We start from the raw sequence: 21,850 nt of genomic DNA on the forward strand, positions 1-21,850 counted from the left end.
TAGGAAATTGAATAGTTTATAATGCTTGCTTGCAGCTATTCTCATCTCAATAAACTGTCTGTTGGTATTCGTGTGGAACGACATTCACGGGAATCTTTTGATTTGGTTCGATCGAAAACTGAATAATATAACTGAAATTCCAAGAGTCAACGGTAACTTGATACCTAATATTAGACGGTCTTTGCCGTGCCGTGTTAGTTAAAAAAAATCATTTTGTACACGAGGTCATTTGAAAAATGAGGACTAAAAATGGTTTTGAATTTTTTGAAAATTTATCGAATTCCGTAATCCACGTAGGTAAATTCGCGGACACCCGCTCGTCCTAAATAAATTTAAATAAACTTGAAGCTTTTTAATACCGTCTGTAATTAATTAAAATTCTTCAATAAAAACATCTTAACTGCATATATTGCTGCCTTATAGTAAATAATTGAGTTCCTCCCAACTTGCAAATAGCATGTAAATACTACGTAATAAGAGATGGGGCTGCTTAATAAAAATTGAAATTGTCTGTAATAATTGCATGTTACGGTAAGGTTTTAAATTGTCAATTAAATATATTTTTTACCATCTCTATCCCAAAATGGTATACCTTTATAGGTATATCCAGTCAGCAAATGTCTCGTTTTTGCTCTTTCGGTGGCAAAAATTCTTCATCTTTTGTCATTTAATTTAGTGCCAAACTAGCGGCATCATTGTCGAGTTGTTTGGAGGAGGTGCAAAGAAGGTATTATATTATATTTTACCAAATCAATCAATGGTAAAACAGAATAACTATTCCAACCATATGGCGTATTCTTTTATTCCTTATTAGTGTAAGCAATTATGCGGCCGATCTCTTACTAATTCACATTTTTCAATTCAGTTCAACAATGTAAACTCTTTATATATTAATCTGGTGCTACAAGAGAACGTGAAAGATAGTGACTTGACATTAGCAGCGCTTCTAAATTAGTATAGTGGGAGGCTCCTTTGCTCAGAATGCCGGTTAGATAATGGGTGCCCATTTCTACCGTGTAAACATTATTGTGTTTTGGTGTGAAGGGCATCGTAGCTAGTGAAATTACTGGGCAAATGAGACTAAACAACTTATGTCTCAAGGTGACTAGCGCAACTGTAGAGCCGTTCAGAATTTTTAAGTTTTTCAAAAATCCTTAGCGGCACTGCATTGTAATGGGCAGGGCGTATCAATTACCATCAGCTGAACGTCCTGCTCGTCTCGTCCCTTATTTTCATAAAAATAGTTCAAAATAAATGGATGTATCTATCAAACATCAGTAGGTACTCTCGTTATCATCAACATCGATTTTTCATTCATCACAAATACAATGTTGGTATGCCTTCTGTGTCTTCTGAGATATCATATATTTTATATGCTAATATTAGTGACAGGATCCATGTAAACGGTAACAAATCATGCAACATAATTGTGCACATCAAATCTTGGCAGACCGATACAGTTTAATTTATAGTTTCTTTTATTTATGTTGTTATACAAGAAGGTTTGTCTTACATGGAGATGAGCTATTTTTGCCGGTACTTTGAAATCCCATTTCAACTAAGTGAATTCTTGTGAAGAGATTAATAAATTGAAAAGAAACGTGTATTAAAGAGCTCGGAAACAACAAGCTGAAGTTATTATAACACTTAACAGTAGCAAAGTAAACAATATTAAGTTAGCCTTGTTGTCGTTAGACTTCTACAGCTTCCCTTTAATTGTAAAAAAAGTCAATTAATAATTTATGTAACACAAGTGTGACGACCTATATAGCCGGTGGTTAGTGACCCTGCCTACTGCGCTAGAGGGTTTGAATCACGGTAGGTGCAGACATTTATATTACGAATATGGATGTTTGTTTCCGAGCCATGGATGTTTTTATGTATTTATTTATGTTTAAGTATGTATATTGTATTAAATATATCCTTGTCTTGTACCCATAGTACAGGCTATGCCTAGTTTGGGGCATAATTTGTGTTAAAGTGTGTCGATATTATATTATTATTATTATAAGCTGACCCGGCAAACGTTGTTTTGCCATATACATTATTTTTAGAGTTAGACCGTTTCTTGGACATTTGCAACATTACTTCATTTTTCTTAAATAAACGTAGCCTAAGTGACTCCTTATAGAACAAACAGACAGACAGACAAAAATGTTATTTTGGTGTATGTTTCGTATATATATTCATACACATGTAGTAAATAACGGTTATTTCAATATTACAAGCAGACTAACAGATTTATTGATATGTATAGAATATCCCCCTTATTCATAATAGTCTGCTAACTTAAAGCATTGCTAATTCTCACTCTGTCTTCTTCTATTGACCTAAGTCAGAATGAGAAAAAAGCGGCTGTTTAAAGTAAGCGGACCATTACGAATAAGGGAGTATAAGTCTTGCTAGATGACCGAAGTCAAACCGCAGAAGCGTATGCGTATGCGCTTCAAATTTCCGTTACATCAAAGACTGATTCGGTCTTAATTATAGAACTTAAAGACGGGGCTATTATTTAGACTGTATGTACCCTGTCTTTCCTGAATTTAGAGCTTAGAATAGGTGTTAAAGATAGTGCATAGACGCTTGGACTGATGCCAGGGCATTGTGATGAACATTGCGCCGGCGCAGGACCACGTAGGGTCGACGACACCGGACGCGATAGGAAATTGAAATAAACACTTACTTATCTAAATAGTTACGGAACATACCGCAGAATGCTACATATATATATATTAAGTGATTATTTTAATTTAGCAGCTCAATATATGTCGATTGTATATTTCCCGCTATGTTGGCACACAATATGTACGACATCTATATTAGATGGTGTAATATTTCAGCAATTTAACATGATATTATTTAGTTTGTGTTTATCCGTCTTTTTTTTGTCTGATCTATATATTAGCATATTTTGATGTGGTTGAAAAAATGGATTAAATTATATCCTTTTAGATAGGTAGTTTTCGTATGAAATATGTGTCAGTAAAGCATGTGAGTCGTTCAGGTCCTGTTTCGTGACATTGACGATGATTAAAAAGATGCGGTTAAAAAGATTAGACTGTTAAGGCGACACTAAATGCCAGCGACCTTGAGCGATATGAGTTCACGGCTGCCGGCCCGCCATCTATGTAACAAAGCCAATATTTTCAAAATTCTTGGGTGGAAAACAGTTTATATGCTTACAATCATCGTTATTCACTACTAATCTGAATAAATGAACCTACACAAAAAAGTACAAGCTATAAGAACAACTTTTCTGAGAGAAGTTCCAAAAAAATGCGTCATGCCATGCCAAAAAACTTGTTTAACTTCAAAGAACAGTGGTAGTTCTAAAAGGCTCGGCAGTGTTAACTATAACCAACAGCAAGCATTAGCAACCTACAAATAAGACTTAAGGATATGTGTAACAGGATTAAGTAGTGTTCATAGCTCCAAATGCTATACTTTCACCACAAAACTTGTCTAAAAACACTATGTTTGCGTGTTTTCTGCTTACTCTTCGCCTTAACTGATATAGATACGGCGCGACTAGTTTACTTTAGTTATTTTCATAGTATAATGTCCTATGGTATATTGCTATGGGACAGTACAGCCGATGTAAATACTATTTAAGTGCTGCAGAAGAGGGCTAATCGCGCTATTTATAACCTAGATCTAAAAGAATTATTAAGAGAAAAAGTACAAAATATGTTGTAATGTAAAATAAATAGTAAAGAGATCGAATCATGCAGTTAGATTGTTGTACTGGATTTTAACATTATATCAAACTTTTCACAATTATTCCTGCCTTGATTTATGGACACCATATAAAGTTACAACTTGGGGCTGGGGCGAGAGTAGTACAGGACTAGGTCAGAGGTTATTTAGTAGCAATGTAGGAATAACTTCGTGAATTGTGAATACTTCGTTCTTTTGTGTACCAACCGTTATTTTAACAACGATGTTTATTTCATTTTCTAGCATATTCAAAATATTATAGTGCGAACTATAAAATTTTCGAGGCTCAACTGCAAACTTTCCATAGATACCAGCGAATGATTGATGATAAACAAGACAACAAATAAACAAGATTATATCAATATATACAAGATTATATCAAGATAATATCAATATATTATCTTAAATAACGACGAGACGGTTAAGTGTAAAGTCTAGACGATACGTGGGGGGCCAGCCTATCGCTGATCGTTTTATATAACGACATCATGATGTTGGCTGGAGCGACGTGATCGTCAGAGCGTGACGTCGATATATAAGAATAGCGGTGCCGCCACTGATCCCTGTGTGCCCCCGGCCGCCGGCGATCAATCGTGATAGCTGAAGGTCAATGCCGTAACCCTGGGCGCTTTCATTTCGCACTCCATTGAGTTTTCCTTGGCTTCACCTAGACGTCATGTGCGAGAACTTGTTTTTTAACCAACCTAAAACCTGTAATTTAATAAGAAGCTTCCTTATTGCGACGTATATATTTTCTTTCTTTGATTTAAAACGGGACCTCTCAATTCATTCTTGTCAGAATGATTTTTAATATATGTCTTAAAAGAGGCTTAGCTATCCTCACCACTTGGATACTTTGCAATTACCTACAGGGTAGTCCTTCGGTATGAAGGTCATTCATTCGCTACCACTTGATGTAATGTCCTCCTTTAGCAACTTTTAACAGAAGTATGTCCCCTTCTTCAATTATTTGAACTTTAAGGGCTTTTACGGTAGCGGTGGCCTCATTTTCCAGACTAAATTGGATCCACTGGAGCCATTTTTCCTGGGGGCCCATTATTTATAAAGCTTAGCTCGCCTCCAGGCGTTTTGCGTGCCTTAAACAATAAAGATATTTCACGTTCTTGTGAGACACTGAAATATCGTGAACAACGTTTTTTAGCTATGGATGGTAGCCTAAGACCCACTTATCAGCAACGGGTAAATAATAAATATATATTATATTCAACGTAATGAAAGCTCCTAAAAAGCGGTACACAAAATATAATAACATAATCCATGTAAACAAATATATTCATAGAAAATGTTCATTAAATAAAAATACTGGGCCAAACTATGTCAAATTTTTATGGAACCAAATGGCAAGCATCAACCTAAAGAAACGAAACGAAAATAATAACAGTAATAACTGTTTTTTTTTTAATTAAAAAAAGACAGTGTATCTGGGCTATTAAAAGGTAACTTTTCACCAAATTTCGTGGAACTTACTTTTTTTGTAAAAGATAAAAATAAAAAACCGAAAATTTGGTTATTTGAATTTTCCAAATCAATTTTGAGGTTATGACGTGGAATGAATGCAAAAACAAAAGTTGTAGTCTTTTTACTCGCTATTTAACCTTTTTCCATAGGACTTATAGTTTCACCGGAAATCGATATAAATTCGCCTTTACCACTTCCCGACCTCAGATAGCTCGTAAACTATTTTCCCATACATTTCTGATATATTCTCGTCCTTTTCCAATGGGTGTCATCCTACCATTATTTTTGTTTCGTTAATTATCGACCCTATATCTAATAGTAAGTCAAAAATACTAGCTGACCCGACAGACGTTGTTCTGTAGATATTTAAAAAAAAACTCTTTTATAGGAAATTGCCAATAATATTTCAAAACATCAAGAATTATTTCGTAAAATGCTCCCTGTTGTTATAATGAAATTGTTTTACAGCGGAACTGTCAAACCGTGCGTCACTAATTAATTGATAATAAAAATAATTATGGGTCCTAAATCGCAATAAAAACTATCCTATCTCTCAAGTTGGACCAAACTGCACACCATGAAGTAATCCCCATTAAAATCCGTTCATTAGTTTAGGAGTCCATCGCGGGCAAACAATGTGTCACGTAATTTATATATATTAAGATTGTGATTGATGTATTATGTTGGCTTCATCTCGACAATGTCACACTAAGCATTATTGATTAAATTGTAATGCAAATGTCATGATTCGCACCTGTGGTGTCATCGCGAATGGTTTCTCTCGTTCTCTCGCAGCTTGAGCAGTATTTAAAATAGTCCAAGTAAATCTATTGCGATTGGGTACAATATTTTGATATTGAATTTAGGCTAATTTTGTTGTTAATATTTTTATCATACTTAGTGTCTGGCTAATGAGGAAACATCATCTACTTATTACCCAAGTAGGTCATATATATAAAAATGGTTTGGCAGGTTTTATAGTATAACGTAAGTTAAATTATAATTTCGTGAAAATAAAGGGTGTCTGGCAAGGGATTGCCATGATGTTAAGTGGCAATGAATAACGTGATTTTTAATAATATTCTCATGATAATACCGAAAAATCGCACTTTATTATTTGATGTATTTAGATCGGTATTTTACACACCTTTAGTACCGTTTACCTGCCAAAGCCACTGTAACTCAAACTCCATAATGGTCCATCGTTCTTATCTGGGCTCTGAGCATGCGCTGACAAACTTTCAGCTTTTATAAGATAACGTAAGTCAGGTCCACGGGCTCTTAGACCATAATATTAAGGGAACTTAGTTAATTAAATAAAAGTTGTATTGGTATTGTCAAGTCGTAAACAGTCAGCCACGTTTGATATTCGCCATTTTGGCACTGTTTGTTGGTCATGTAGGGAGAGTCTGCTGTACTAAAACTAGTGATTAAAACCTAGTGGACAACATAGATAGTGGGAAACTATTTGCAAAAAAAAATGTGTACTTTATAACCTTGATTCTTAAAGTATAAATGACACGAAAAATGGACGAAATTAATTCAAAAAGAGTATTGTACGTTCCTTCGCAGCCATTTGTATTATACGTCAAAATTAGTTCTCTAGACGCTCGCGAGTGGAAAATCCTGTCCAGTGGTATTTATACAGGTCAGTGATTAGCTAACGCACACGTTGAGAAATTGGTGACGCATTATCGGGCTGTCAAGTAGTATACACGCTAGTATATTCTTAGACGATGGTGGATACTAATTATTGTAACGTTGCCAGATGCCGAACAGATAACGCCGTCACTTGGCGCCGCGGCACGTGATAATATATTTAACTAGCTGCCCCGACAGACATTATTCTGTAGATAATAAAAAAATAATGTTTTATAGAAATTTGCCAATAATATTTCATAATATCAAGAATTATTTCGTAAAATATGCTCCCTGTTAGTATAATGAAATTGTTTCACAGCGGAACTGTCAAATTGTCATTAAATTGTCTCATAGAAAATATGTCCATACAAAACAAAAATTGAAAATAAAACTAATTATGAGTCCCAAATCGAAATAAAAACTATCCTATCTCTCAAATTGGACCAAACTGCACTCGATGAAGTAATCCCCATTAAAATCCATTCATTAGTTTAGGAGTCCATCGCGGACAAACGACCTGTCACGTAATTTATATATATTAAGACGTATTTTGTGCCCACCGTCTCAGTATACATTGTTTGTTGTCTCTACTATCACACGCAACACGGGCTTATCTCATTAATATTCAATATTGTGTTTATTTTAATATTATATTTAATACTTGATTACATTCCGTTTTGTGTTATCAATCAATTTAAGATGAAAGGTCGTAGGGGTTAGTTTACCGTGTTTATATTCGATACTGTATTGTTTCTAGGCAGCTAACATACGTCTCGGATATATTTTTTGTTAGAACAGGGCAAAAGTGAGCGCTGGTCAGTAACCATAACCGATGCACGATCAGTAGATGATTATAAATAATGATAAATAAATAAATATTGACACACTTTTACATAAATTATCTTGCCCCAAACTAGGCATATCGTGTACAATGGATACAACTGTACAAAACAACGGACAATATACTTACTTAAACATACATGAATACTTAAACATCCATGACTCGGAATCAAACATTCATATTCATCATATAAATGTTTGCACCTACCGGGATTCGAACCCGGGACCTCTAGCTCAGAAGGCAGGGTCACTAACCACTGCGCTATAGGGGTCGTCAATTATAACTGTATTGTTACAACGATTAAAACTTTATTGTTTGGGGTATAAAAACACAAATAAAATTTGAAAACAAAATTTTATGAACGATGCGGGGGATGTGGGTTCGACCCACGACCTCTGGCGTTCCGTGGCAGTGCTCTCCCAACTGAGCTAACCGTTCATTTTATTTGTGTATTAATCCTAGAAGTGAGGGTGATCACTTTAAAAAAAAACAAATTGGTATAAAAACGCTAGATGGAGGAAATGCTCTTCATATGCTGGTGGTGTGTGAAATGATGTTGGAAACGCTAATGTTTTTAAACCGGTACGTAACTAATTCAAATTCAAATAATTTTATTCAAAATAGGATGTGACATCACTTATTGAAAGTCAAAAAACTAGCACCCATTCCAAAATGAATGCCTCACCCATTTCAAATGCCATATTTGAAGATAAACTATAAATATAAATCTAAAATAAAACTAAACTACAAACTTAATATTTGATCCAAAAAAAACGTTTGCACCTACTAATGAACAAATCTTATTTAAAAATTGAAGATAAACTATACTTGAACTTTAACTTGAAGATCATATCTTTAAGGAACGCCAAGCAGTTAGTTGCTGTAGTCTGAAATATCACTTTCGTAAATTCTAATGCAGGTTGGAGGCTAATGCAGGTGAACAAAATAGTCCCTGTATTTAAATCGAAGGAAGATAAACATACACTGCATCGTTTTCCCCACTGCATTTACTGCTACGCAGAGACTTACAAGAGTCCCTCTGTCTGCTGATGTAATGGAACCCACTTGTTTACATCCTTTTGGAGCTAAATTCTTTCTAGCTTCTACTTGTTTCATCTACATTCCAAAACGTTAGCTAATTTTGAAAATAATTTTTTAACATTCGTTTTAATAAATGGCTCTGCTCAAGCTAGCAGCTTCTGGTGTTCTTATATATCACGAGTGGTTGCGTTGTAATGTTGCTAGCCAACCAGATCCAGCGTCCTTTTCGTCAATCCACGATTGCGGTATTACAATGTTGTGCTTAAGTGCGCAAGAAAATGCCAGTTGCTTGACATCCTTTAACGTCAATCCGTAGCAATATTGGCTGTATTTAATAACCTAACTCGCCACAACGGGCATCTTGGTCATCGTTGAAAACTTGTCTATTTTTCTGATAGCCGACTGTGAGAGATTCCACAGGTATGTAATTCTCTTCTGCATCTTTTCTTTTCTTTAAATATCTTGTAAGCGACATATGACATAATCCAAAATCTTGCGATTTTTTCCTCTCCAATATAGCTGCTGCTTGTTCGTTAATTTTTTTAGATATTTAGCCATGCCCAATTTTATTCATAATTATATATATTATTCGTACAAAAAAGAGACAAAAGCTTGATAAAAAAAATTAAGCACAAATTATCTCAGTTGGCAATCAAGCACTACGGGGCAGGTAGTGACAAATCACAACCTGCCCCGAGGAAATGTAACTTTTAGCCCCAACGCCAAATCTGACCTTTTAAGGTTATGCTGTGAAAACGTCAATAAACATAGCTGTATAAACGTAGATTCATTGGAAAACGAAAGCATTAGGGCGTAAAAGTCACAACAAGGACAATTCTGCCTTTATGGAACATAAGTTGCAAACCAATATTACTAAAAGTGTAAAAATTTACTAATCTACAATTTTAATGGCGACACGTCCGGGCTCCTCTCACAAAAATGATTTCGCCACTCGCTCTCGTGGCGTGGTAGCCGATGGTGGCAGGAGTATTTATCCCTTTCTATCGTCAGAATTGCGTTCTCTGTTTCGCGACCATTGTCACTGTAACTACCTACCCCTGTCACATCCAGCCCCGGTCTCCCCTACCATAGGACATAATACTATTTACTACTACATTCACTTCACACGGTTAAAATTTGTGAAGTAAATGATAGCAACTGACTGAGCAAGTGAATTTGAGCGTAGGATGTATCCCTATTATATCTCTTTGAACTGTTCTGTGAATATTATAAATGTGAATGTAAGTTTGTTTGTTACGCTTTTACGCCGGAGCCACTGAACCGATTTTGATGGCAACAGGTACAGCGATAGACTGGAGCTAAATTTTAACCCGGTTTCTGCGGGATTTGTGAAAACTTGTGAAATTCACGTCGATGAGCTATAACTATACCAATACTAGGTTTAGTTTGCCAGAGCGATTCCTCGAAATAAGATTAGTATAATATGTTGGGAACGGGAGCGAAAACGGGAACCAGAACTGGAATAGGACATGAGATAATCTCCAATTCCAAACTTGGTTATTATTTTTAAAACCGTTTATCTACGCGGACGAAGTCGCGGGACAGCTAGTAAACTATACAGCTTAACCTTACGAAAATTCAGCGTAAAACGTGTACTCAGTCACGTACTGTGTAAAAGATATTAATACATACGTATGACAAACAACTTTAGCATGTACTAGATGTAGTTGTAAAATTCTGTAGTTTTATAAATAATGACTTACTAACGTGTAGATGGAGCGACCTCTGGGGCCGTTGTGGGTGGGTGGGGAACGATGTGAATTCAGCACGATAGGTAATTTAATATGTATTGACGATATATTACGTAGTAGAACAGGCCATATTTTGTTATACCGATAAGTAACGCTTAGGTGCCACGAATTGTCGGGGAACCTCAGTGAATGCTTAGGTAATAACTAATAGTGTAACCGTAGTGTAGAAATGTGGCTTCATTGTGTGTCTTCTACCGCATTTGTTATGGCAAGTGTCTGTAGAGTTGTTTGGACTGATTTTTAACACCGAATTCCACCTCGGCACGACATGCTATATCATCCTCAACATCTGAATGTGTGGCGTTCCACTTCAGTGCGATTTTCAAGGAACTTTCTCGCACGTTTCGAATGAGTTTCTTTGTGCGGTGCTACCAGGCTACCAGGACGATACGATAGTTGTACCTGCAAAAAAACTCTTCTAAACGCCGACAGGGCTCCTGTGATTCTTCCGGTGTTGCATGAGAATGTCAGCGACAGTGATCATGTACTTACATACATCTGGTGACCCGTATCCTTGTTTGTCCTGCTCTTTTATTACTAAAACCACTATGATAATATTATGATTCCAAATTCCGTATTTTTTGCTTGGAGTTATTGTGAAAATCATTATCACCTGCAATTGAGGGTTCATAGAAAAGTGTATTTGAAATAAAATTGTATATTACGCACCTAGGGAGAAAAGTAGGTCATTCTCAACCACGGAATATTGACAATCGCGGGTGTCTTAACTTTTAATGTCTTACTTACCTCACGTGGTGCGTTTACGATTTTTTTAACACCTGGATGAAAAGGTCGCTTTTAGTCTGAAACAAAAGTCGGACCGGGGACTAAAAGCGAGCTTTTCACGGAGGTGCGAAAGAAATAATTATTTATTTTCCGCTCCGTCTATGGCAAAATATATAAACGCGGACAAGGCCGTCCACTGGCATCGCTTCCGCAACTGGAAATCAAAACAAAACTGCGCACTTGTTGACCGATCGCGGCGCTCACGTGACTTTTTCGTTGATTTACGAATATCATGTTAGAGAATAATAGTTTTGCCCTTTTCATACCTCTAGGAGTCTTGTAAGAAGTAACAGTAACGGGTTTGGAACGCTTCCTGTGTGTGCAATATATGTTCAAAATAATAATTTTCCAGGCTGTATTACGGAGAATGTTATAAAACGGCACGTTGATAAAAACAATGGTAATATTATGCAGCTGTAATCAGGTATCAGGAAAATACAAGATTAACTTCTTCTGCTCAATAGACACGCTTCGTGGAAAACCCGCGGAAAAATACAACCTTGATCTACATTCCTTTGTGAATCATTGCGGTCTAAATGAGCGAAATAATTTTAAATTGTTTTAAAGCAATGGAAATATTTTAGTATAATAACTAACTGAACCGACAGACGTTGTTCCGTACATTAGTAATGTACTGTTTTTTATGAATTTCCAATGATATTTTATAACATCAAGATTTATTTCGTAAACTTTGCTCCCTGTTTCCATAATCAAGTTGTTTCACAGCAGAACTGACAAACCGTGCGTAAATAAATTCTCTCATTAGAAAATATATCCATTCAAAACGAATATTGGCAATAATAATAATTATGGGTCCCACATCAAAATAAAAACTATCATATCTCTCAAGTTGGACTAAACTGCCTTCATGAAGTAATCCCCATTAAAATTCGTTCATTAGCTTAGGAGTTCAATGGAAACAAACATCAGAGATTATAATATATAAAGACAAACCCCCTTATTCATAATAGTCTGCTAACTTAAAGCATTGCTTATTCTCACTCTGTCTTCTTCTATTGACCTAAGTCAGAAAAAAAGAAACACTCCTAAACGGCTGTTTAAAGTTAGCGGACCATTATGAATAAGGGGGTATGTGTTGTACGTAATTTAGCTCTTTGTTGGCACATTGGTATCAGACGAGGCACGAAAAAAACGTTAGTTAGTTAGAAGTGCATTTAAATTTTCAATGCGAGTTCATACCAAGTTTTGTGGGTCCAAAACAGTGACATGCAAACGGTTGCATGTTTACATTTCAGATGGTCACCAGTACAGCTACATTAACACTTAGATCGTTGTATTATACGTCTAGATAGACTATGACAGCTGTGAAACCGTCGAAAAACATTGTCTTTTATTAGATCTAACCTTTATTTTGAGCAATTCACGCCCCCTAACACAGTGTCATACAAATCGCGAGCGTAGCTTGTCACGCACACTAAACTAATATTGCTGGCCTGTTTTTATCAGTTGTCTAACAGCAAGAGACTCTATCTATACGTATAAATTATCTAAGCACTAACATAAGACCGTACCTATGTACTGTAGCTGCACGTGACACCGCAGGTACACTGTACCGACTGCACAAGTTATCGAACTCGGCACGTGGATTTGATAAGATTTATTGCAAATTGTTGCCTCAATATCTTCGATCGACGGTTGTCCTATATTTCTGTTAAAATTTAAAGACATATTTTGAATTTAAAGGACGTGACAAGTTTAAGTACAATTAATATATTTTTAAATTCATTTCATCATCATCAGTCTACTGCTGGACAAAAGCATCGCCCAAAGATTTCCACGACGATCGGTTCTGCGCAGCCCTCGTCCAACATATTCCGGCGATCTTGACCAAGTCGCCGGTCCATCTTGTGGGGGGGGCTACCTACACTTCGGTACGTGGTCGCCATTCGAGAACTTTACTGCCCCAACGGCCATGTATCCGTCGAACTGTGTGCCCTGCCCACTGCCACTTCAGTTTCGCAATCATTTGGGCTATGTCTGTCACTTTGGTTCTCCTACGGATCTCCGCATTTCTGATTCGATCTCGCAGGGAAACAGTACAATTTGTATTTAAATGAATAAAGAAATTTAATCAGAGTTTAAATAGATTAATAACTCAATAGTTACAATTAATACCGCCGCTGTAGTCTCCGTAACGTTATTGTTGCGTTTATAATGCGACAGTAAGTCACATTTATAATTGAATCACACTTTTGTGTTGAGTCATGCTGGTTGGTATCAAGCGACATTAGCAGGTCGGTGTGACACAGCTCAGCCATAGCTGAAGCATGACGAATTAAACAAAAAAGACTAACTAGTTATCTAACGATTATCACTACAAGTATTGTTCTATGTATTATTCCCGACTTCAAAAAGAAGTAGGCTCTCAATTCGATCGGAATTTTTTTTATTACTGATTACTCTGAGATTTATGATCCGATTTACGTAATTCTTCTTTAGTTGGATTCAGAATAGGTCCAATAAAACATTTACATAGTTTGATCCAGTAGTTTTCTTTTTATGAACATTTTTTGAGAAAATTTTTGTCTATTTGGATGATATAATTGTTTTTTGTGTACGGTTTTGTTTGGAGTTTTCATTCAGGTTGATTTATATATTATTATTGTTAACTGACACTAAAAAGTAAAAAAAAACTTCGTTTAAAAAACCGACTTCGAAAACTGAAAAGTATCAAATAACTTAAAATTTAATGAAATATTTACCGGAGATAAAACAATTAATATATAAATATTATTTGTATATTAATTGTTTTATCTCCGGTCACTGAAATATGACGTATTCTACGACAGTGCTTCAATATCAAAATTGCATAAATAAGCAAAATTGGACTAATCGCTTGCATAGAACTGATCACATTTGACCAATACAGATACAGGCACTCCAACAAGTAAATCTTTATTTGAAACGCATAGTACAAATAAATATACAAATAACTTAAAATAAAACTTAAAATAAAACAATAAAAAAACAAAGTCTGAAAGAATACGTACCAAAAATGGTCCCAACTCAGCATATTTGCTCGTGTGAAAACCAACACTGGTCTTCCGTTGGGCCGTTCGTAAAAGGGGTTTGACATGGGGAGTAGAACTGACACGAAACTCCTAGCCCATAATATTTTAAGTCATACTGTATATTATAAACATGTCTATATTATCCTATAATACTTTGCTATTTGTTTTGGTACTATGCACTTCATGTGAAAAGTTCGTCGGTGCCTCTTGCCCCCTTATTCATAATGGTCCGCTTACTTAAAACAGCTGCTAAAGAGTGTTATTTCTCATTCTGGCTTAGGTCAATAGAAGAAGACAGAGTGAGAATTAGCAATGATTTAAGTTAGCAGAGTATTATGAATAAGGGGGTTAGGATATGAAACATACGGCGTAATGCGAGGTCGAGACGCTTACCGCAACGATGCTAGAGTGCGCTCACTAGAGCGTTTTTTAAACTGCGTCGCGGTGGCTTGTGCCTTTTGAGGCTGATGATGTGACCCTCTCTTAAGCCTACATATTATATTTTTGCCTGTACAAACATCATATACACGATATGCTTGCCATATATATGTATGACTAGCTGACCCGACAGACGTTGTTCTGTATATAAAATTAAGTTTTTTTTTTACCTCCTGAGAAAGTTAGAAAGATATAGATTCTAATTAGTTATTCATTTTAAAATACTATTCTTTCAATTTGATTTCTGAACGACGGGGGACACATCAAAGGAAAAACAAATTTGTTGTTTTTATTTAATTCCGAGCATTTTCATATTTATTCACCTTTTAAACCTTCCCTGGACTTCCACAAATAATTCAAGACCAAAATGTCCAGCCGTTCTCGAGTTTTAGCGAGACTAACGAACAGCAATTCATTTTTATATGTATAGATTACACAAACGGCCAAACAAATAAAATTGGCATAAAGTTATAACTAAGCATAAACCAGAATATGTAAAATGGTAACAAATAGACATTATGCTTACGAATGGCTTATTCGGAAATATAACGTTTCCCGCGTTTATTTGCAAGGCAGCTTGTCATTCGGAAAACTACAGAATTATCATTGTATTGACAGTGTTGTCAACGATATTGTAAACATTTTGCATATTCTTTGTTTATCATCAGTTATAACTTTATACCAAGTTTATTTGTAAAGCCGAAAACGTTTAGAAACTTTTTTTTGACGAATAACGTTTATGTGGTAAAGATTACTATAATATAAATTACTTTCTTAACGATACCACATATTATATATGGTATATTTTAGAAGCTGTGCAAATTTTTGACTTTAATAAGTGATTGAAAATCCTTTTCTGAATAAAATTTATAACTTTTAATTTGAATATCTACATTTGTTGCCCCGTTGGAATTTATTAACAAAACATTTATTTCGCATTTAATACATTGTTATGAAACAAACTATTTCTATTTTATTGCTTTCTTTTGACCGTTTTGTAAGATACTTCGGACTAAATATTGGAATATTACATTTACCAATGCTTATACGTTAACAAGGTATTTAACATAAAGAACAACAAGCGAGACGTCATTGGGACAAATGCGCAGATCTTCAATTGGATGATTGGTTCCGGATACCACGACGGGCACCAATGATTTGCTTAAATTGTTATTATGTTCAATGACGACCACGGTTCGCACAATGTCACTGGTAGAAAAAATGTCCAGCTGCGGAGAAACCGTCTACTAATCTATCACTTCGTTAAACCTAACTAATACTATTAATTTGTCCGCTGTTAGAATTACGTAGATTTTCTTTCCCTGGAATTTTGCCTGTTTCTATATCAAGTAGACTATCTCCGAAAATTTCTAATGTAGCTCAAATTCTTGTTGATCTTAAACTTCAGATCATATATGCCTACCACCAGTATTAAACAGTTATGGTTTTGGTTTGTAAGGTGGCTTTGGTACAGTTCCGTGCACTGCTTCACTGCGACCAATGTGATCTTTTGTGATAGCCACTGTTAATTATAGCTCACTGCTAAGATAGATTCTTTTCATGAATCTATTATATCTTTTACAGTGAGCTAACGTATCTCAAATGGTTGAAGAATTGCTCTTCCCAAAAAGATGCTACGGAAATGCGTAAAGCATTAAAGGACCCCATTCAGAGAATGTGTAACGGGGTTTCCACGTGCACTATTACAGAATCTACACGCTCTTTAATCTCTGAGACCTAAGATTGAGAGGTGTTTGTTTAATCTGCAATGCCCCGTTAGTGTCCTGGTTAGATTGCGTAAGTTTTCCGTATTCAGCCCTAGTGCCTCATACGGAGCTTTCTTCTTGAAGGCTTGGATTAGGGTTTTGTAATGGGTTAAACCCGGAGTGTTGCTCCAGAGTTCAACGCACTCTTGTGAACATGATGTATCAAGGGTTAACAAGACTCCTTGGGACACCACAGAAGCGTTCAGGGCCAAATTGAGTGCTATTACCACCAATTCTTGCAAGAATTTCAACGTATATATTGTCTTCGATCCCTGCATGTCCTTCTCGGCCTTTTGGCTATTTATATTATTTTTACCTTTTAACCTAAGGTTTACCTGTCTAACTTTGTGGAACATATAACTAGTTACTCACCGAAATCATGTTTTGTCTTCAGGTTGAGCAGCGAGATGTACCAGGCATCGATTGTGCCCACCTCGCCATGGACACTGAGGAAGGAGTTGAGGTGGTCTGGAATGAAGTGCAGTTCTCTGAACGGAAGAACTTTAAGGCGCAGGAAGACAAAATACAAATGGTGTTTGACAATCTTACACGACTCGAACATCCGAACATTGTCAAGTTTCACAAATACTGGACGGACACCCATAACGATAAGCCGAGGGTATGTATATTCTTCGTTACTAAGCAAACGATTTTTTTTTTTTTTTTTATGGAATAGGAGGACAAACGAGCGTACGGGTCACCTGGTGTTAAGTGATCACTGCCATTACTATTATAAACAGTGGGAGGCTCCTATGTACAGGATGCCGGCTGGATTATAGGGACCACAAATGCGCCTATTTCTGCGTGAAGTAGTAATGTGTAAGCATTATTGTGTTTTGGTCAGAAGGGCGCTGTAGGTAGTGTGATTACTGGGCAAACGAGACTTATGTCTCAAAGAGACGAGCGCAATTGAAGTGCCGCTCAGAATTTTCGAGTCTGTTAATAATCCTGAGCGGCACTGCATTCTAATGGCCAGGGTCAATCACCATCAGCTGAATTTCCTGCTCGTCTCGTCCCTTATTGTAATAAAAATGAAACAATTTATTTTCAAATGTTTTCAGGTTATATTCATCACAGAGTACATGTCGTGTGGTTCACTGAAGCAGTTCTTGAAGCGGACCAAGCGGAATGTTAAACGGCTACCTCTGCAAGCGTGGAAGCGATGGTGCACACAAATCCTTTCTGCACTCAGGTATTTTTTTATTAGTTTTAAATCGGAACAAAGTAAATCTAATATATAAAATTGTCGTGTCATGGTGTTAAACTTTGAACTCCTCCGAAACGGCTTGATCTCATGAAATTTTAAGTGCGTATTGGGTAGGTGTGAGAATCGGACAACATCTATTTTTCACCCCCCTAAATGTTAAGGGTCCACACGAAATTCTTTTTTTTTATTTTTTTTTACATTTTTTTTATTTGTTTGATTATGAGTCAACATTAAAAAATACATACAACTTCAAATTTTCACCCATCTACGATCAACAGTTACTTTTGTATCGCGATTTTAATATCGGCAATACAACGTTTGCTGGGTCAGCTAGTCTAATATATAAAATTCTCGTGTCACAATGTTAGTTAACTTACTCCTCCGAAACGGCTTAACTGATTTTTACACAATTTTATATGCGTATTCAGTAGGTTTGAGAATCGGCTAGTATCTATTTTTCATGCCCCTAAATGTTAAGTTGGGTAGTCCACCTCATTTTTTTTTAATTTATTGGCAATTTTTTTATTTTTTTTTATTATGATTCAGCATTGAAAAATACATACAAATTTAAATTTTTGTCCTTCTACGATCTACAACTTTTTTTGTATCACTATTTTTATATTATTCTGTTCCATCCACCAAACCGATATAGGGTTGCAAGATGGTAATCGAATACAATAATTGTAGTTCGAAATATTTGGTGGGTCTGAGAATCGGTTGCATCAAAATTTTAATAATTGTTTTTTTTAATATGTCATATGGCACTACGACTTTTGCTGGGTCAGCTAGTATCTGTATATAATAATTTACTTATCTAAATAATTTTGGGTTGGTTATTTATTTTCATTAATGTTTCTAGTTATCTCCACGGTTGCGTCCCGCCCATAATCCACGGCAACCTGACGTGCGACACAATCTTCATCCAACACAATGGGCTGGTGAAGATCGGCTCCGTGGCGCCGGACGCCATTCATCATCACGTCAAGACTTGCCGCGAGAACATGAGAAACATGCATCTCATCGCGCCTGAATATGGATGTAAGTTGTCACATCAGCGCCCATCCAGATATCGGTAGGAATTTTTGTAGTTTCCGTTTGCCCATCTCAGCAAGATATTTGTACTCGCTGTAAAAGTTTTCAACCTTGGTTTTAAATTCCCTGTAGAACGATACTCCGTAAAAAATACAGTTTTTGCTGACACGATGTGTGGACGGAAACCGTAGTAACTTTACATATTTATTGCAACTTTATTTTCCACGGATCAGCTTCTCAAATGGTGACCCCAGCGATGGATATCTACTCGTTCGGCATGTGCGCTCTCGAGACAGCCGCTCTAGAGATTCAGGGCAATGGCGACTCTGGCAGCCACGTCACCGAAGATCACATCGTACGCACAGTTGAGTCGCTGGAGGAGAGCAGGCAGAAGGACTTTATATACAGGTATTTTATCAGTTCCTGCAGGTCGTAAGTACTACGGTAAGTCTTCTTGCATGGGTGCCTAACTAATCGTGTACTGCCTTATAGACAAAACTTTGCATTCACCCTTCTCAACCTGTATTTTTCAGATGTATAAACAAGGATCCAGCTAAAAGGCCAACCGCAAAGGAGCTGCTCTTCCATCCGCTATTATTCGAAGTGCATTCCCTGAAGCTTTTAGCGGCACACATCCTTGTTAACACGAGTGGTAAGCATTTCGTGCTATTCAATTTTCTTTATTTTACGTCTTTAAACTTTTATTTTAGTTGTTTTTGTGTTTTCAACCTTTAACCGTTCTGTTTTTACTGTGACATTGTTCTTGTAATTTAGGGTTATGTGCAAAAAGTTACATACTTGTAATTTTATTACTTACATTAATTCAGAGGTAACTATGACGATGTACAAAAAAAAGTATTGTAATGTTAAAGTGTAATAGTTTTTATGCAACTGTTGTGTAATGTTGGTATTAAAACATGAATGTGGGTTTATTTTATGGGCGAAACCGAGTGTGGTAATAGTATCACATGAGTGTTTTAATGCCTAATTATCAACAGTTGCATACAAGACTTTAATCTACACCCATAATATAAATCCTCTATAAAAGATTCTGAAACAGTTAGCTTACTGCTAACATTAAAATAGCCAGTCCAAGTAACCATTACATCATCCAAACGAGTGTTGTAATGTTGTACTGAATTTCATTACAACACTCGTTTGGATGATGTAATGGTTATTAGGACATTGGGTGTTTTAATTTTGGAAATAAGCTAACTGTTTCAGAATATTTAATAGAGGGATTAAAGCATGGGTCTACATAAAAGATATTATTGTATTCCAGCTAACATATCGGAAACGATAACGGATGAGGTGTGCGGCAGCGGCGGCGCTCTGGCCTGGTGCGTCAAGCAGAACGAACGGCACGAGCTCTCGGCCAAAGACCTGCAGCCACACGCCGAGAAACTCGAGAAGTTCGTCGAGGATGTCAAGTGAGTTAGGCCAGTGCTAAAGTAAAGCCTTTAAAAGAATAAAAAGAGAAAAAAAAAAATAGTACGATGAAATTGGAAAAGAAAAAAAAGGGAAATTACTGGGCAAATGAGACTTAACATCTTATGTCTCAAGGTGACGAGCGCAATTGTAGTACCGCTCAGAAGTTTTTGGGGTTTTCAAGAATCCTGAGCGGCACTGCATTGTAATGGGTAGGGCGTATCAATTACCACCGGCTGAACTTCCTGCTCGTCTCGTCTCTTATTTTCATAAAAAAAAAGAAAAAGAATATAACAAAAATGAAAGGAAAAATAAATTACGTTGTCTAAGGGTAAAAAACGGTTTATCTCGATTTTCGGCAAAACTATCCTAGCAAATCCTATGGGACTTTTCATTTTTCCTTTCATTTTTGTTATATTCTCTTCCATTGCCAATGGGTTTCATCCCACTATGATTTCTTTTGGTTTCAAAAATTACGACACTGGTCTAAGTGAGCGATGCGAGCGACCTGCAGTAACTTGATCGAAGAAGATGGAGAACAACCACCTTTATTCATAATAGTCTGCTAACTTAAAGCATTGCTAATTCTCACTCTGTCTTCTTCTATTGACCTAAGTCAGAATGAGAAAAAACACTCCTTAGCGGCTGTTTTAAGTTAGCGGACCATTATGAATAAGGGGGTAATTGTTTAACAAATAAGACGTTAGGTGTGATCAAGTCAGGTCTATCACATATTACATTACCAATATGCGGATGCTTAGCTTTATCCAAAATGTATAACCATTTTATGGCACCTTCTTCACTCTGAAATGATTCTTAGTCAATATGTCTTCTACTTTGAGCTTAAACCAATCGTTAAAATAAATAAATTAATGCTCCATCTTCCTTTTATGTATATGTCTTTTATGTAAAAAAAACACCTTTTCTTTCTACTTATTTTACCAAGATAATACCATTAGGTTACCAAAACATATTGGTCTTTCTACTCATAAATTTAATATATTTATTTTTATATTATTTTATTTTAAAAGAAAACTTACGGCTTAATTTAAAGAAATTAGTTAATAAATACAGAAGAAGAATATAAACTAACTAGTGGACCCAACAGACGTCCTGTAGACACGTCTAAAATCGGTCCAGCCGTTAGGAGGAGTTCACTAACATACACATGAGCAGGAGAATTATATTATATGGACCGAATTGAAAATCTAAACCAATCTCAAATTCACTGAAACAAACAAAAAAATCATAAAAATCGGTCCAGCCATTTAGGAGGTAGTTTAATTGTGAATCTAAACCATTCTCGAATCCACCTGAAGACACACACCAGTATCAAACTCACTGGAACACACAAAAATATCATCAAAATCGGTTCAGCCGTTTAGGAGGAAGTTCAATTGTGAATCTAAACCATCCTCGAATCCCCTTGAACTCACACAAAAAAATTCATCAAAATCGGTCCAGCCGTCTAGGAGTTCAGTGACATACACATGCACGCAGAAATATATATATAAAGATTACAAGTTTCCACAGATAGAATTTACATATGAAAAAGAAGAAAAAAACACTCGACTGGGGGAAATAAAGTAATAAGAATGAGTGGTAAAAAAAGCTAATTCAAATAGTTGCAAACGAGTTTCTTAACAAGGTTAAGGAATTATTTATAAGTG

The 21,850-nt window shown here is 36.1% G+C and overlaps 1 protein-coding gene across 1 annotated transcript in view; it reads left to right on the plus strand.

Annotated features, from left to right (window-relative positions):
* Window positions 1-21,850, plus strand: part of LOC126974938 (nuclear receptor-binding protein homolog) — an 83,085-nt gene that overhangs the window by 49,025 nt on the left and 12,210 nt on the right. The window contains exons 2-7 of the mRNA XM_050822692.1: window positions 16,908-17,132; window positions 17,575-17,705; window positions 18,580-18,758; window positions 18,986-19,160; window positions 19,286-19,404; window positions 20,035-20,182. Of these exons, the coding sequence (XP_050678649.1) occupies window positions 16,908-17,132; window positions 17,575-17,705; window positions 18,580-18,758; window positions 18,986-19,160; window positions 19,286-19,404; window positions 20,035-20,182 (977 nt within the window). The remainder of the gene's footprint in view (window positions 1-16,907; window positions 17,133-17,574; window positions 17,706-18,579; window positions 18,759-18,985; window positions 19,161-19,285; window positions 19,405-20,034; window positions 20,183-21,850) is intronic.

This window comes from Leptidea sinapis, chromosome 34 (genome assembly GCF_905404315.1).
Source record: "Leptidea sinapis chromosome 34, ilLepSina1.1, whole genome shotgun sequence".
In the NCBI taxonomy this organism is placed as follows: Eukaryota; Metazoa; Arthropoda; class Insecta; order Lepidoptera; family Pieridae; genus Leptidea; species Leptidea sinapis.